At 46.1% G+C, this 16,440-nt stretch overlaps 1 protein-coding gene across 4 annotated transcripts in view; it reads left to right on the top strand.

The window, feature by feature from the left end:
• The window catches only part of ERG (ETS transcription factor ERG), a 247,546-nt gene that overhangs the window by 71,992 nt on the left and 159,114 nt on the right, over positions 1-16,440 (top strand). For all 4 annotated transcript variants that reach the window (XM_072969239.1, XM_072969246.1, XM_072969242.1 and 1 more), the window contains one exon: positions 5,825-5,912. In XM_072969239.1, coding sequence (XP_072825340.1) covers positions 5,874-5,912 — 39 coding nt within the window. In that variant the 5' untranslated portion in view covers positions 5,825-5,873. The remainder of the gene's footprint in view (positions 1-5,824; positions 5,913-16,440) is intronic.

The raw sequence follows: 16,440 nt of genomic DNA, 5'->3' as shown, positions 1-16,440 counted from the left end.
CCCACAAGATTGCCCCGCCCCAGCCCCCTACTCCAGACGCCAATGGAAAGTATCAGGTCCCTAGGTTACCCACACTCCTGTCCAACTTGGCTACTAAGTTGAGGGTTCCCCCAGTACCCCCTTCAGGATACAGTAATTGGCTAGAAGGAGTCACAGAACTCAGGAAAATGCTGTCCTTACAGTTTATTATAAAGGGTATGAGTGAACAGACAGATGGGGGTTCACAAGGTAAGGTGCAGAAGGGTCCTGAGCGCAGGAGCGTCCGTCTCTGTGGAGTTGGGGGGCACCCCCCTCTCAGCACGTGGGTGTGTTCACCAACTTGGAAGCTCTCTGAATCCTGTCCTTTAGGGGTTTTATGAGGATTTCATCACGTAGGCAAGACCAATTATGAATTCAGTCTCCAGCTCCCAAAGGAGGGGGGTGGGGCTGAAAGTTCCAGGCTCCAGGCAAGGCTTGGTCTTTCTGAGTCCATGCTGAAGCTGTCTAGGGGTTTGCCAAGAGCCACTCCATTAGAATAAAACCTGCTTCTGTCACCCTCATCACTCAGGAAGTTCCATGGGTTTTAAGAGCTCTGCACTGGGAACTGGCAACAAAGACCACATATGATTTTTATGCCACAGTAACGTTATCCCCATTTCACAGATGTGGCACTAAAGGCCATGGAGGATAGCATGACCTTTTCTAGGTTTCCGAGGAGGAAAAGAGGAAAACCCAGTCTGGCCCCCACCCCCCATCCGACTCTGCCCCTCTGCTGGGAAGCACGGCCCCCCAGGAAGGCCCAGCTGCTGTGCCTTCTTGGAGTGTCGCCTGGCCGCCTCCCCTCCCACGCCGACCCTGAGGTGCCTGGGAGCCCAGAGCTCCTGCCTAGATGGGCCTGATCGTCTTTCGGGTCTTCACGTGCCTCTTTCCTGGAGCCCATCTCCTTGGGCAGGTCCTGTGTGTGCTTCCCTAGGCCTGAAGGATGGCCAGTAAGGTTGATGTTTAACAGAACATGGCCATGTAGACTGGGTGTCCGCATGACTGGGAGAAGGTGGGGAGTGCCTCGCCAAGGGGACAGAACTGGGTTGGGAAGAGAAGAGGGGAAGGGCGTGTCCATGTCTGTTCTGGCCCCAGCCCTGCAGATATTCGGGGCATCTCTTGACCATTTTGCAGCATGGCTTCCCTAATTACTGTCCTCTTGGACTGTTTTCCTCTTGGCCCTGTGCACCAGTCCACACTTGGTGCAATTACAGCTAAAGCATCCCAAATCAAGTATTTATTTCTGTTTAGTAAACCATTGGGCTTTTAAAAAGTAAGAATGAAGGTGGGAGCATTTTATTTTTCAAACTACCCGATAATAAAAGAATACTGGATCCTGAAATACAAAGTCATAAATGTATACATTCCCAAACGAATTTATCACAAGAAATATATATGAAAGGAAAGGGTTTTTAGACAGCGTGGATTCAAGTTCTACGAGGGTTCAAGGGCAGGTAAGATAGAAAACAAAAAGCTACCACAGTGACATAAAAGCATCATGTCCTTCATTCATCAAAGACTGAATATTTGAGAAATGATCATTAGAAACATAAAAGTAAGTTAGAAGTGCTCTTCAAAAGTCCACAGAATACCTCTCAAATGACAAAAAAGAGCAGGCTCCAGCTGCCCGCAGAGACGGTAGAGGGCATTTGTGGAGGGAGGAGGCGTGGGAAGGATGGTAGAGCTTCCGTCCTCCTGAGATTTAGGTGCGTTGCCTCTAAGGGGGTGTGGTTTGGAGATTGGCAGCACCATTCACACTGCATGGCTGATGAATCCCTTGGGTTGACAGTGATCCTGGTGGTGGCGGTGGGTTAGGGTCACATGCTCTGACTCCCTGAGATGGGGGAGCTGGGAGGAACTTTTGTTCCTGCTTCCCTGCCTTCCTGCAACCCACATGCCTCTTGATCTTCAGGACTCCTTGGCGGCACCTCCTTGGCTTTCCGTGTGAGCCCGCTCTCTCCCTGGTCTAAGTATTCCCCTCACCCCTCGTTTGGCTCTGCCACTGGCTGCCTGCTCCCAGAACTGAGCTCTCGGTATCTGTATGAACTGTTTCCCCATCTCCATCCCTTGAGGGGTGGGACTGTGTTGCATCTGGAATCTATACGTGCCCTTCCCTGCAGTTTCATCTTTAGGCATTTAAAATATCCCAAACTTCCCCATAAAAGATGCGAGACATAAACAGTCGTTATTAAGTTTATGTCTTACTTGGTTACAGACTGAATGGCCTTGGTAACTTCTGTGATGTTTCTGTGGCCTTGGATATCCCGAATGTCGAACCCATTTCATTGCATTTGGAATCCCCAGCAGGCTGGCAGGGTCCCACCATGTGAAGTGAGAAGTCAGCCGCCCCTGGGAAGGGCTCTGAGAATCCCAGAGTCCTCTGGTAGAAGTTTCTCAGTTACTTTTTAGTTTTTCCAAACTCATTCTGAGGGCGGGAACGGGGTTTGAAATCATGTCTCTTAGATGGATGGAAATGGTTGGTTTGTGGATTGGGATGAAGTTGGTTTCCTTTGAAAGCCCTGGTGGAGTCTCCTTTCATCTCTCTAGCTGGGAAAGTTTCAAGGGGCATCTTGGTAACCTGGTTATTAAGAGCATGGAATGTATATCAGTGATTTACTGTCACAGAAATGCTGTGTAACAATATATCTCAAATCCCAGCGGTTTAAAACAAGTAGCATTTGAACAGCAAGGTCCCCTCCTGTTTAGCACAGGGAACTATATTCAATAACGTGTAGTAACAGATAATGAAAAAGAATATGAAAAATATACATATATATGTATAACTGAGTCACTATGCTGTACAGCAGAAACTAATGCAACATTGTAAATCAACTATACTTCAGTTAAAAAAAAGACAGAAAAATTTCCCCTAAAACAAGAAGCATTTGTTAGCTCTTGAGCCTGTGGGTCGGTCTCAGGTTGACCTTGCCTGGACAGTTTTAGGTTTTGCTGTCTCTCTCCCATGCCTGGAATCTGTTGGACCCTCAGGTGGACCATCTAGAGTGGTCCTGACTGGGGAGACTGGGTGGCTGGGCTTTGCTCCGCGTGCCCCTCATCCTCAGCACACGAGCCTGAGCGTGTTCCCACGGGGGTGGAAAGCTGCAGGTGGAAGCACTTGATGCCTCTGGAAGCTTCGGCTGGGAACCGACACACTGCCCTTCTGCTGAGATCGGTGGGATGCAGCGAGTCCCGTGGCCAGCCCCCGAATGAGGTCTAGGGCAGTGGACTCCGCCTCTTCAGTGAGAGGAACCACAGTCACACAGCAAAAAGCGTGGACGCAGGGAGGAGTGGAGACCTTGAACCATCACTTGATCTACCACAGTGTGACAGTAAAACATCAGCTGCTTGGTCTCTGTCTTCTCTCTGTACCTGGAACACATGGAGTTTCGATTATCTGTGTGTGCAATGAGCTGTCCCCCACCGAGTAACCTAACAGAACAACCGACTTGTTCCTTGTAACCCTGTGGGCTGAGCGGACTCAGCCGGACAGTTCTGCTTCTTTTGAGATCGGCAGGGGCTGTGGTCATCGGAGAGACAGCCCCTCTGGAACGTCCAGGATGGCTCCCTCGGAGGCCTGGCACGTGGTGCTGGTGTCCCCCGGGCACCCAGCGCGGGCCTCTGCCGTGTGGCTGTGCTGGGACGGGGGACTGGGTTCCCAGAGGCAGGGAGGGCAAGCTTCTGGTTCTTTCAAGGTCAGGGCTGAGGCTTCAGTGGCGTTCTCGGGATAGGGGCTGCCATTACGTCGGCCGGGGTCTGAGGGGAGGGGACGAGCTTGAGCGCGGGCGACGGGCCGCGGCACGTGTGTGCAGGGGGCGCTGTCCCAGGGAGATGCTGAAGCCTACGGGAAGAGTGTCTGCTCCTGAGCGTGGGCTCCTGCAGTGGTGGGTGGGGGGGCTTCTTGTTTGTCAGGAAGGCTCCAGGATGGAGCCTGGTGACCCTGGGAGCAGAGTGGTGTTTTCTGAGGTGACTGCTGCTCTCCTGGGGAGGCCGTCTTGGGGGAGTTGAAGGATTCCACCCCTGCCAGAGGAGCGGGTTCCCGGAGACCTTTGGCCGGGCCCCCTCCTCTCAGCCTCTCCTCTCACCAGTGCGCCAGAAGCCGGGTTACCTCCAGCAGCTACTCAGTGCAGTTTCAAGACAGTGTTTCATTCCTTTTGCATTTTTAACGACTATTATCCCCCCCAAAGGACTTGCTTTTAGACTTAGGGGGAAAAATTGCACACTTCCCAAAATTGAGAAATTTCACTATAGTAATGTCTAAGGTCCCAGGTTTGCCATTGTCTGGGCCAGCCAAGCTCCCCTGATCTTGGGCGGACCCCATGGCAGCACACAGACCTGGAGCTGAAGGCCCCCCTGAGAAGCCCGTCTACTTTGGAAGTGGGTGTGTTTGCACCGTAAGAGGGTGGAAAAGCCCAGAACACAGAGGTACCTGGGATGCCTGCGAGTGCTCGAGCATGTCCCTGGGAGCAGGTGTTCGGCAACAAACCTGAGAGTCAGCCTTTGTGTCTGCAGTCCTGTAGTGAAGATGTGTATTTTTATCTTGCGGTTTACTCCTGCTAAGAGGCATGGGCTAGATTTACGAAGAAGAAACAGAAAACACCAAAAAAATAATAGTTAATTGAGAAAAAGTGATGATACCTTAAAAAATATAAATTAGAAGAGGTATTTTCAGTGCCAGAAAACAACAACTGGTGGCTAAGATCTACAGAGAACCAAAGACTGGTTGGGGAGTGGTCACTGGAGCCCGGAGCCCTGGGGGTGGGTCCTGAGGATGGGGGAGGTCACCAGGGAATCCAGATTGTGGCCAAACATGGAGGGAGCCTCCCGTGGGTGGAGGGAAGGTGTAGGGAAGAAATAGCCCTGTCCTTCTCTCCTCTTGCTCCCTGATCTCCAGATGGTGTCGCATTGATCAAACCTAACCGGAGCTCAGCTGAGGCAGCCGGCAGGGGTCAGCCCTGGTGGGGATAGTGCAGGGTGGGGGCGGGGGTGGGAGGTGGAGATGGGGTGGGGCAGACAGACAAGAACCAGAACACACTGGTTTAGAATCTGAATTAAGGAATATATTGGATGAAGTATTTATCCCTAGAGTATGGGCACCTTTAAATTTAAATGAATTAAAATATCTTCAAAATACTGGGTAAAACCTGTTAATTATGTCAAGCCAAAATTTCTTAGAGTCAGGCCAGTCTGACTTGAATCCTGTCTCTGTTGCTCATTAACCGGGGGATCCTGGACAAATGAGTGACCTCCCTGGGTGTCCATGTCCCCAACTGGACAATGGGAATGAGAAGGCTCAGAGTGGCAGTCAGGGTCAAATGAGAAATGTGTATGGTGTCCTCAGCCCAGGGGCTGCCACTTAAGCACTCAGTGTACAGTAGTTGTGCTTTTTATTAAGAGCTTAATTATGAAGCTGAAAGATGTGTAGAAGGCATTAGCTTTGATAGAAACTTCAAAAGTCCAATTCTCTCAATATAATAGAAAATGTTTCATTTTGGGGGTCTCGTTTCTTCCTTTAAACAATCACTCAAAGATGCTGCCCATGTAAAATGATGTGTGTGAACTGTATTTGACTTGGATTTTGGGGGGCCTGTCATATTAGGGTTTGGGGGACTAAAAGTAAGTGATAGTCCCAACAGGGGAGGAGAGGGTTTCCTAGTCACTTCATTTACTATGCATATCTAAAGACAAACATTTAAATGTGGAACCTGGGATTATTTCACCATGGGTGTGCTGTGTTCAGTTCTAATGGAAAACAAAACAGAAACGTGGTTGTTTATTACTGTTTGTCTTGCCCCTTTGTGTCTCCCAGCTGACTCAGGTTCTGAGCGGATGCTGACTCAGTTGGCCTCCTGAGGGACATGATTCAGACTGTCCCGGACCCAGCAGCTCATATCAAGGTAGGTTCCATCTCAGCCAGGAAGCTACCCCTGGCTTCCCCCTGCGCTGGTTTCCACAGACACCTGCCTCGCTCTTGGTGAATGCAGGGCTCAGCCAACCACAGCCGCGGGCCAATACAGTCTTGTTTTTATACAGTCCTGGAGCTAAGAAGATGGTCTTCATGTTTTTCATTGGTTGAAAAAAAATCAAAGGAAGACTAATGTTTCCTAAAGCATGCAAATGATACAAAATTTAGATTTCATCGCCCAGTCTCATCACATACTGTCTAGGGCTGCCTTCACACTGTCCTGGCAAGTTGAGTCATCTCAACAGAGACCACATGGCTCAAAGCTGACAGTATTGACTCTCTGGGTCTTTGCAGACAAAAGATCGCTGACCCCCAAGTTTACATCTAAAACCACATCCAAAGTCTCCAACTTCTGTCCTAATTCCGTCTCCTTCATGCTTCCCGGGTGACCTAGGAAGAGACGGGAGGGTGAGCGATGGGGTTTCTGACGCTCCGCCATCAATTTATCGGGGCATGCCGACACTTCGGCGCCTTGTCGCTTCACACCTGCTCAGTGACAGCCCTTCCCAGCGGGCGGGGCGCTCTGGATGTGAGAGAATGGGGAAGTGGGGCTCCTGCCAAGGACCTCCTGCCCGCAGGGAAGCCCCTCAGTACTGTATGTCCACGTGGTCACAGCCACCAGGAGGAAATGAAGTGATGGTTTTCGGATACTTGACCCAAATAAAAGTTGCAGAAGAAGTTGGGGCTTGGGCTGCATAATCCAGACAGGCTGTGTGCACCCGTGCTGATGGGCTCTGCCGTCCACGCTGGTCCAGCTGACTCACTCCACTGCCAGTGTTTGACTTTCCCTGTATTAATTCATTTCCCCACATGGCCTGGGAGGTTTCCCTAATTTATATGCTTTACCTAAAACATTTATTGAAAATGAGAAGTGGCTTATTAAAGGAGAGGAAAGTTTATGGTATTGAGAAGTTTACCTTTTTGCGGGGGGACTAGAACATAAAATGCCCTCCGAAATCACACACACACACACTCACACACACATTCACACATTTTAAAAGCAGTATATTTGGTAAGTGTTATGTACCATGTGCAGCTCATATTCATATATATTTAATTGCTTTGAAAATGGCATTAGATGTAATGAGTTTAAATGCATCCTTTAAAATTCGTGGGAGCTCCTGCAGTGTCAGAAATACAGGGAGTCCCAGGGCCGTGGAGGGTTCTGAATTTCATCCAGGGACAGAGAGAGGCAGAGCCTCTGGGGACACCATCGTTTGATTTCTGTGTGATGGTTTATTGGGGCTTGGTAGTCATGTCTACAAAAATGCAAGTGGGACGTCCTGTGGCTGTGATAAGGGTTCTTCAGAACTATCTGGGACACCTTTGGTAAGTGTGTCTGTGCGGCACACAGATGGGGGGAGGGGGCGTTCTCCTTTTAGTCTTTGTTGACCTTGAAGCAGCAGGACGTAAATAAAAGCTGTCGGGGAGGGAAGGTGATACAAGAAATATCTTCTGTTCCTCAGAGTCTGAGTGGTGACAACTGAAATCCTCTTTGACTGGAATTTTGTTCCTAACCAACCAGAAGGATAAGATCAAGTCAGCAGGAAATTATCAAAGATTTTTAAGTTAATTCATCAAGTGCAAACAGCCAGGCAAAGCTGAGAAACGTAGTCCTGAAAATGTGTTTAGTGCAAACGTCCTGTATTTGATCTCAGGAGTGAGCTATGTTTTCAAATCTGATTTATCTGATTGTCCTCATATCAGTTAACAGAAATAGAAGCGAAGGATAATTTTGAGAAATGTGACCCTGAGAGTTTCTTCAAAACAAATCTAGACTCAGATTGCTTCTGTGTCTCTTGGAGATGAACTGCCAGTTTAGAGTCCAGGTGCCAATCGCTGATGTTGACTTAGAGGTAGAGAGAATTCTAGTAAAGACATTTGTTTCCTTTGTACATCTATCAAGCCCCACCTACTGGAATTTGCATAATTCTTCCTGGACTTCGTTTTTTTCCCATGTATGAAACTGGTGTCCTTGACAAGGAAGTCAGCAAAAATAGATTGCCTTCCACCGTTCCCTTAAAAGCCCCGATTTGGGGAATTTCTTCGGTAGATTTTCTGTGCTGAGAAGTTTCTGGTTCTGGGCTGAGGAATGCAGCTTTTACTTCTGGGAGAGGAAGTTCTTACAAATGACACAGGACCGGTCGCACTTGACATGTTAATGTAGATAATGGAAGAGTTTGTCTTTGGCTCGTTGCTACAGAAATGTTTTTCTCATCTGGAAAGGATTTGAATTCGCCACGGAAGTGGCTTCCCATCGCAGGTGTGCAGGGAGATCGCCATAAAGAGTTTAGCATCCCTGACATTTGTCCATAGACCAATCTGGACGAAAGAAATGTTCCTTTTGTATTTAAGAAGTGTATTCTGCATAATTTCCCATAGTTCTTTTCTGCTAGAACAAGTGACTTTTATAGGTAGAGCTTTAAAAAGGAAGGATGGTAAATATGAAATATAATGATATTTTTGATTTAAATAATATAGCAGTTGTGGCAATTGATTTACAAAGAAAATGAGTAGAACCTTAAAAACATTTTTTAGCTTATTCTCTGTTGGTGGTAATAGTAAGTCATTAAGCACATTTTGACTTGTCTGTCTTTGCTGGCCCTTCCAAGCACTTTCTTATAGTAGAAATTATGGTAAGTGTCCCACGACTGTGCTCTTAGCTGCTCAGGGCATGTGACCGTGCTCTGCTCCGCTGAAGGGTAGTGCCTTTCACCACCAGGGGTGGACCCAGACTCGTCTCCTGAGAAGGGAAAGAAGACTAGCAAATCCGTTTTATTAGGATTTGACAAGGATTTTGGTCATGAATTCTCATTCTCAATTTGCATCATTGCATTTCCTCATAAGAGGTCCACTTTGATAGCTTCATGGTCTCACATTGTCCAGATGAAGAGGGTGAGCAGATGAGTCAAGTTTCCAGCTTTAAAGAGTTGTGACATCTTGTGCATTTTGCCCGATGAGCACATTTTGTAGTAGTTCCCTTTGCCAGTTCACCAGCTACATGTGTCGGAACTGCCCAGGCGAGGACTGAGAGGGGAACAGTCTGAATTTTAGTTCCACCCCGTGGATCACCAGCTGTGTGGCTTGGGGAGGCTAGTTCGCAAATCTCTGAGCCGCTTGCTCTTAGCTAGGTTCATGCTGTGGATAAGAGTGAGGGTGCTGACGTACGAGGACTCGATTTGAATTCTGCTCTATCATTTACTAACTCGGGGATCTTGTACCGGGTCCTCCGTCTCTCTGCCTGGGTTTCCTCTTGTCTGAATTGAAAGCACCTGCTTCCTGGGGTCAGCATGAGAATTCAGTGAGTTATTATAGGTAATACACCCAGCCCCTGCTGAGTGCTTAGCTCTGGTGAATGCTCGTGGTCTGTAAAATGAGAGTAACAGATCCATCTCAAAGATGCAGTATTGTTCTGTCTCTAATACATATGGAGCACTGTCAGCATGTCTTAAAAAATATTGAGTTGAGTGAAAGAAAATCTAAAACAGAAGGTGCTCAGGAGTTTGGGATGAGCAGATACAAACTACTTTATACAAAATAGAGAAGCAACCAGGTCCTACTGTGTATGTACAGCACAGGGAACTATATTCAGTAACTTGTAATAACTTACAATGAAGAAGAACATGAAAAAGGAATATATATATGTGTGTGTATAACCGAATCACTATGCTGTACACCAGAAACTAACGCAACACTGTAAATCAACTATACTTGAGTTAAAAAAAAAAACAAATAAACAACCAGAAACACCAGAATGAGCTGTCTGGCACAGTACTATTTACATACAGGAAATGCATGCTGTTAGGAAATTACTTCTCACACAGCATCGTGTACATTTCATGGGTATGTACACATCTGAAACACACCATGACCACATCAGAGGGGATGAGTACATATGTGGGGCAGGCTGGCTGGTTGCTTTGGGAGGTGGTTAGGGGATAAGGGAAGTAATAATAATAATGATAATATACAGATAATGGCAGTACCTAGCATGGAGGTTTGGATGTGGCACAGAAGGTCCTCTCCTCCACACTGGTGGGACTGTTAAGTTGGTACAATGCCAGTTGTGCTTTGGTACCCATTTGGCATTGCCTACTGAATGATGGGCCCACCCTGGGCTCCAGTAGTTCCATCCCTGCTGCAAATGGGAACCAGGAAATATGCATAAGCAAAAAACTAGAGAAACCCATATGCCCACTGAGAATGTCTAAGTTAATTATGGTCTAGTCCTTCCATGGAATACTATACAGCAGTGAAAAAAACTACCAGCGTCTACCTGTGTCTGTGCATCAGTGTGGATGATTCTCAAGGTTGAGTGAAAAAAAAAGTCACAGAAGAATAAACAGTATGATTCTGCATATAAAGATCAAAAGGAAGCACAACAAAAGAACATATGTTGTTCAGCGACACACACATATGTGGCAAAAAGAAGAACAAAGGCACAATATGTATATAATTCAGAATAGGACTTGCTTTGTGGGAGAGGGGAGAGCTTTCGTGGGGGCTCAGGAGGCTTCTGAGGTCATGGTATTGCCGGTTGTGGGCTGACAAGTACGTGCAAGAATGCTTGCTTCTTATTCTTTAAATGGCATGGTATTACCTATCCTATTGTGTAAGGAGCAATAGAGAACTTAAGATACTGAATGAAAAAGGGAAGATCACATTGTGGGGCTTAGGGTAGAATTGCATTTGGGGAGATGCCTTCTAATTGTACACTATTCTATGCCGCAGCAAATTGTTAATGTTAGCAGTCACTTGAGCCAGTGCTGGTCTAGCTGCTAAGGTGGGTGGGAGCCAGCTCTGATCAGGTGATGTCCAGGCAGCAGCTCTAGTCATTTCTAAGTTGAGTACACTCACCTGCCTTTAGCTCTGTGAATGGCTCCACTGTACCCTTTTGCAACAAGGAACATGTCTCTGACTCATTTGTTCATTCATTCATTCATTCATTCATTCATCAAACATTTATCAAAGCCTTCCACGTACTCACAACGTGTTGGGAATGTGGGTGTGGGAATAAGAGACCATAAAGACACAGCACCTGCCATCCAGGGCACAGGTCACATGCTTCCAAACGCATGTTTTGTACACAGCATGGCCCAGGATCTCCCCCACCCCCTAGCTCGTCCACCCTACCTCGTCCCTCTCACAGCCCTGTGCTCAGCCAGCATTACTTCTTTCTGGAGAAAGCCTGGCGGTCCCCAGGGTCCTCCTGCGGGTGTCACACCTTGCTGGTTATTCTAGGTGGAACATGCAATGTGCTCTGCTGGCCTGATGGCTCCCAGGTCCAGCTCTCCTGCCACTGCAGCTAGAAATGGCTGGAGTTTGTCACTGCACTGACAGTGACTCCCTGTTCTCCAGGGGAGGAAGCCCGGTTCCATTCTGGTGTCCACTTCTAGCTGATGTCCAGCTCTTGCCCCCCAAGGTTTTGTATCAGGTTTAGTCACAGATGCTGGACCACGGGGTAAACAGTTTCTCTGTTCTGGATTCTAGTTGCTTCCACATGTGGAGAAGGACTGAAAAACTGCCTTACTCCGGATTTGTTTCTAATTATGATCCCCTCCATCCTGTTCTTTTTCCCTTTAACTTTAATATCTTTTGCTCATTTTTATGAGTGTCTTGGGGCCAGATGGTCTTGGTTTGATGCTTGGCTCCATTTCTTATCACTTGCCTCAGCTGTAAGATTGGGTAAATAGTGCACCTGCTTCATAGAGTCATGGGGGTTAAATTAGAGTTAATGCTTTTAAAGCACTTATTAAACACTTATTATCACATTACATATTATTATTCATGTATTGTAATGTCATTAATATCATGTTAATTATCTATTATAATGCATAATGCCATATATTATATTTTGCTATCATTTATATGTTATAGTAATTATATAATATTCTTGTACTATTAATATGTGTTACCAATAATATATTATTAACATTTATATATAAAATACATTATAATTAATACATTATTAATGTTAATAATACAGCAATATGTTATATTATTAAAAACTAAAGCAATTGTATAATATACCACTATATTATTAATATGTAATATTCTATATGAGCATATTTTGATCATAGCAGTAGAAGGGGAGAAGGAAGAAGAGGGAATATTCTGGAAAGAACTGGAAAGATAATAGGGTCAGTATTTGTTGAGAACTGAACTGCTGAAATGACTTCTTTCCCACATGGTTCCGTGGTTGCCTCTCTGGAAGTAATGGTAAATATTTCTGACTATAAAAGATTCTAAACTTAAACTCTGTTTGTGTTTCATAGAAGGAAGGGTCTGAAAGAGATTTCAGAAGTAGCCGGCATTAAGCACGAGGTCACTGGGAAGCCTGAGAACCCAGCAGATGAGCAGGGTGCTTTCAAAGTAACACGAAGCAGATGCGGAAGTGCGTGATCTGCCTCCCGAGTACGGGGTTCGGCGGCTTCTGTGGCGGGCGGTGACTTACCCCATCCCCATGGAGAAGGTGGATCTCACTGCCGCGCTCCTACCTGAGCGACAAAGGACCTATTGAGTTTTAAGTATTTTGCACATATTTGCAAACCTGATTTACAGTGATTCTGCTTCCTAGGAAGGTAGAAAGTTTATCCTTTAGAGGATATGCTCAATAGAGGCCAGAGTTTTCCTCCCCAATCTGTGTACTGTGAAGATGATGTAAGCCTGCTTGATGCACTGCCTGTTTTTTCCTCAATAAATCAGCTTTGATCAGATTCCAGTGGGGTTAGCACATCCCCACCAGCCTGGCGGCTCTGGCTGTTTACAGCTGCAAGTTGATTTTTTGCACTTTCATTTTTCTGTAGGATGGTAGCATTTAATTAAACACAGATGAGCAAATTTGCTATAATTCCCACCAATGCATATTAGTTTTATAAGCAGAAGATAATTTTAAAATATCAAGATATTTGATAAGGTAAAATTGTGGAGCCATCTAACATCTGACCGTCTTGCCTGCAGGCCTCTTAGGTGAGGTTTGCTGGAGGAGGGCTGTGCTTTCTGTCCCTCCCTCCTGGCTTCCTGTGCCTCTGGGGACTGAGCTCGGTCACCTGCTGGGGATTATGCTCAGGGTGCATGCAGGGGGGCCTAACAGTGTGCTCCCCACAAACTGGCAACTCCTTGTTAGGATTCAGTGACACTCGCGTTCAGGGAGGGCACCAGCTTTACCAGAAGGTGTAAATGGGGGTTGGAGGAGGTTGAGATCACGTCCCTGGAGAATGGTGAGGAGTCCTTTGTGCTTGACCTAGAGCCCCTCTGGGGCCGTTTCCTCCAGAGGTGGTTCTCTAAAGGTATCCTGGAGATCAAATCAAAATGCAGATTCCTGGACTCTCCTCCGAAGCTGCTTCTCCAGGAGATTCGGGTTGGACTCAGAGAACTGCATGTTAATAAACCCCTGAGGTGTTTCTGTGGCGCTTGCTTAGATGATGAATAATTATTAAGTATTAACCTCACCTTATGGTAAATCTCAAAGCAGCTGATTTTTTTTTTCCCGTCTACACTGGAGGCTGCATGGTTCTGCAGCACAGCTCTGAATATCCTAGTCACATGTGTAAGGGTTTGGAGAACATTATTTGGACTTGGGTTTCAAAAGGCCAGCACATTTCCTGGGCTCTGTGATTGGCCCTGCAGAGGGCTGAGAGGAGGAGCTGGTGGGTTGAGGAACAGAGAGGGTGCCAGGTGCGCGGAGAGGAAGACCACCACCCTTGGCAACGTGGGGGTCATTGGTGACCTTGGGAAGAGTGATTTGCATGAAGTGGACAAAAGCCATATTGGCGTGGCTTCCAGTCCAAAAGGGAGAATAGATAAGTGCAGATAGCTTGTGCAAGGCAGCTCTTTCCACTTAGGATTTAGAAGGTTTAGTGCTCAAAAACTTGTATACATTTTATTTTAATGATATTAACCCTGAGCAATGTCATATTTTTTTTCATTTAAGAGGTATCTATATTTTTAATTTATTGAAGTATAGTCAGTTTACAATGTTGTGTTAGTTTCTGGTGTACAGCATAGTGATTCAGTTATATATGTACATTCTTTTTCATTACAGGTTATTACAAGATATTAAATATAGTACCCTGTGCTGTACCGTAGGATCCGGTTGTTTATTTTATATAGCAGTGTGTATCTGCAATCCCAAATTCCCAATTTATCCCTTCCCACCTGCTTCCCCCTTATAACTATGAGTTTGTCTTCCAAGTCTGTGAGTCTGTTTCTGTTTCATAAATAAGTTCATTTGTATCATTTTTTTAGATTCCACGTATAAATGATAACATATGATATTTTTATTTTTCTTTCTGATTTAACTTTACTTAGAATAACAATCTCTAGGTCCATCCATGTTGCTGCAAATGGCATGATTTCATTCTTTTTTATGACTGAGTAGTATTCCATTGTGTGTGTGTGTGCCTGTGTGTGTGTATCACAATTTTTTTTATCCCTGATTGGTTTTGATGTTTATTCTGCCTGTAAAATTTTACCTTCAGAAAATAAATGTTTTTATTTGCTTGCACCTATTGATATCTTGCTTTGCTATCTTTCCCTAGCTTTTAAACTTAGAACATTCCTATTTTTCTTGCTCTTTTGTGTATTTCCTGGTCTTCTATATCTCTTGTTTAATAGAAATAAAATAAAATACATTTATTTTAAAAGCCACCAAGAAAGTCGTTCAGTGTCCACAGAAAGCGCACAGCAGTGCAGATCCCCTTGCATGGGGAGTTCTGCGTTCTGTGCAAAATGAACCCAGCCTAACTTGGCAGCAGTGTTTTCTGCTCGTTCCCCCTGGAGGGTAGATAAGCAAAATGTTCACCAACTAGCCTGGGCACACCAATCAACGTGGGGCAGACCAACCGGATGAGGTCATGGTTGGAAACAGCGGGGGTCCCTGTCTCAGTGTTTCTACCCTTGCTCTGGGTGCCCACTCGCCAGGGAACTGACTCTCCTCCTCCATGCTCTGCTGGCCCGTTGCTTTTATTTTTCTGTCCTCCCAGTCTTGACATTGGGTCCTTGTCATTTGTCAGTGCCTGTTTTATCTGCTTGCTAGACTATACATTATCTCCGGTGATCACATACTCAGCTTTGTGTCTCTTATGGTACCTTGTGCCTGGGAGATGCTTAACATATAGTTGCTGCTTGAATTAAATAAGCAGGGGCCCCAAGGAAGCAAGAGCCACACAGGGCCTTTGTTCTGTTCTGGGACATAACGGCCCAGTTCAGTGTTCGCCAACGTTTTACCCTTCATTCTTCCTCTTTGTAGGTGTGGTTATAACCACACAGCCAATTTGCAGACGAGAGAATGTGTTCTTAAGGGCAGTGTGTCTTAACTTTTCTGTATATAGTTTTGTATATATAATTAAAGTTTTTATTTTTTAGAACGGTTTTAGTTGCACAGCAAAATTGTGCAAAAGTACAGAGGTTTCCCATATGCCGTCTCGCCGCACACACCCACAGCCCCTCCCACTGTCAGTCTCCCCCACTCTTGCGGTCCATTTGTCAACAGTTGGTAAACCTGCATTGACTCATCATCATTACCCAGAGTCCACAGCTTACATCAGGTCCCTCTTGTTGGTGGGAATGCTGATGTAAACATAGAATCTTGTCCATTCTGTGGACTTGGAAAATAGTGCAGTAACATGTTTCTACCATTAAGTACCATAAAGAGTAGTTTCAGTGCCCTAAAAATCCTCTATGCTCTGCTCACCCATTCCTCCTCTCCCCCCGCCCCCACCCTGCCCCTGGCAACCACTGATCTTTCTACTGTCTCCATAGCTTTGTGGTTTCCAGAATGTCCTATAGTTGGAATCGTACAGCATCAAGCCTTTTTCAATTGGCTTTTTTTCACTTTACTGGTATGCATTCAAGCTTCCTCTATGTCTTTTCATAGCTTGTTAGCTCATGTTAACTTTTTTGAATCTTAGAACTCTTTAAAAATTTGGTGAATGTCACAGATTTCCCCCCGAGTGTAAGTGTGCAGGCACACACTCACATGCACACACACACACTTGTATGCTCACAGATCTGTTGAAGAAAACCCAGCACCCCACGTGCTCCGGCCCCGGAGGCCCAGAGATCCCAGGTGCTGGCGATGGAAACCCCCCTGGATGCAGTTGATGAAACTGAAAATGAGTTTTCATTTGCACCTAACTATCCCGCTGGAAAACGCATGGCCTCTTGAAGTCAGCGGCAAGACAGGGCTTCTTTGAACAAAGCTTGTTTCGAGGCACGTTCTTGGTCTCAGTCCAGTTCATTCTGCAGCTTGATATCTGAATCAGGCTTCTCAGACCTGACTGTGCACGGGAGTCACCTGGGGCCCCCGGGGGGCCTTGAGGTGCTGCACTTCCGGGGACCAGCCTTCTACAGCGAGGCTCTGAAGCCCTGGTTCTCAAACTACAGGTCACGAGCCAGTTGTGGAAGGAAGTGGGTCAGGGCCAGTCTTAACAAAAGGCAATGGGATGGAACGGGAGAGT

The sequence above is a fragment of the Vicugna pacos genome, chromosome 1 (genome assembly GCF_048564905.1).
Source record: "Vicugna pacos chromosome 1, VicPac4, whole genome shotgun sequence".
Classification (NCBI taxonomy): Eukaryota; Metazoa; Chordata; class Mammalia; order Artiodactyla; family Camelidae; genus Vicugna; species Vicugna pacos.
Note: the sequence above shows the minus strand (reverse complement) of the source record. Positions and strands in the feature narration are given on the sequence as shown.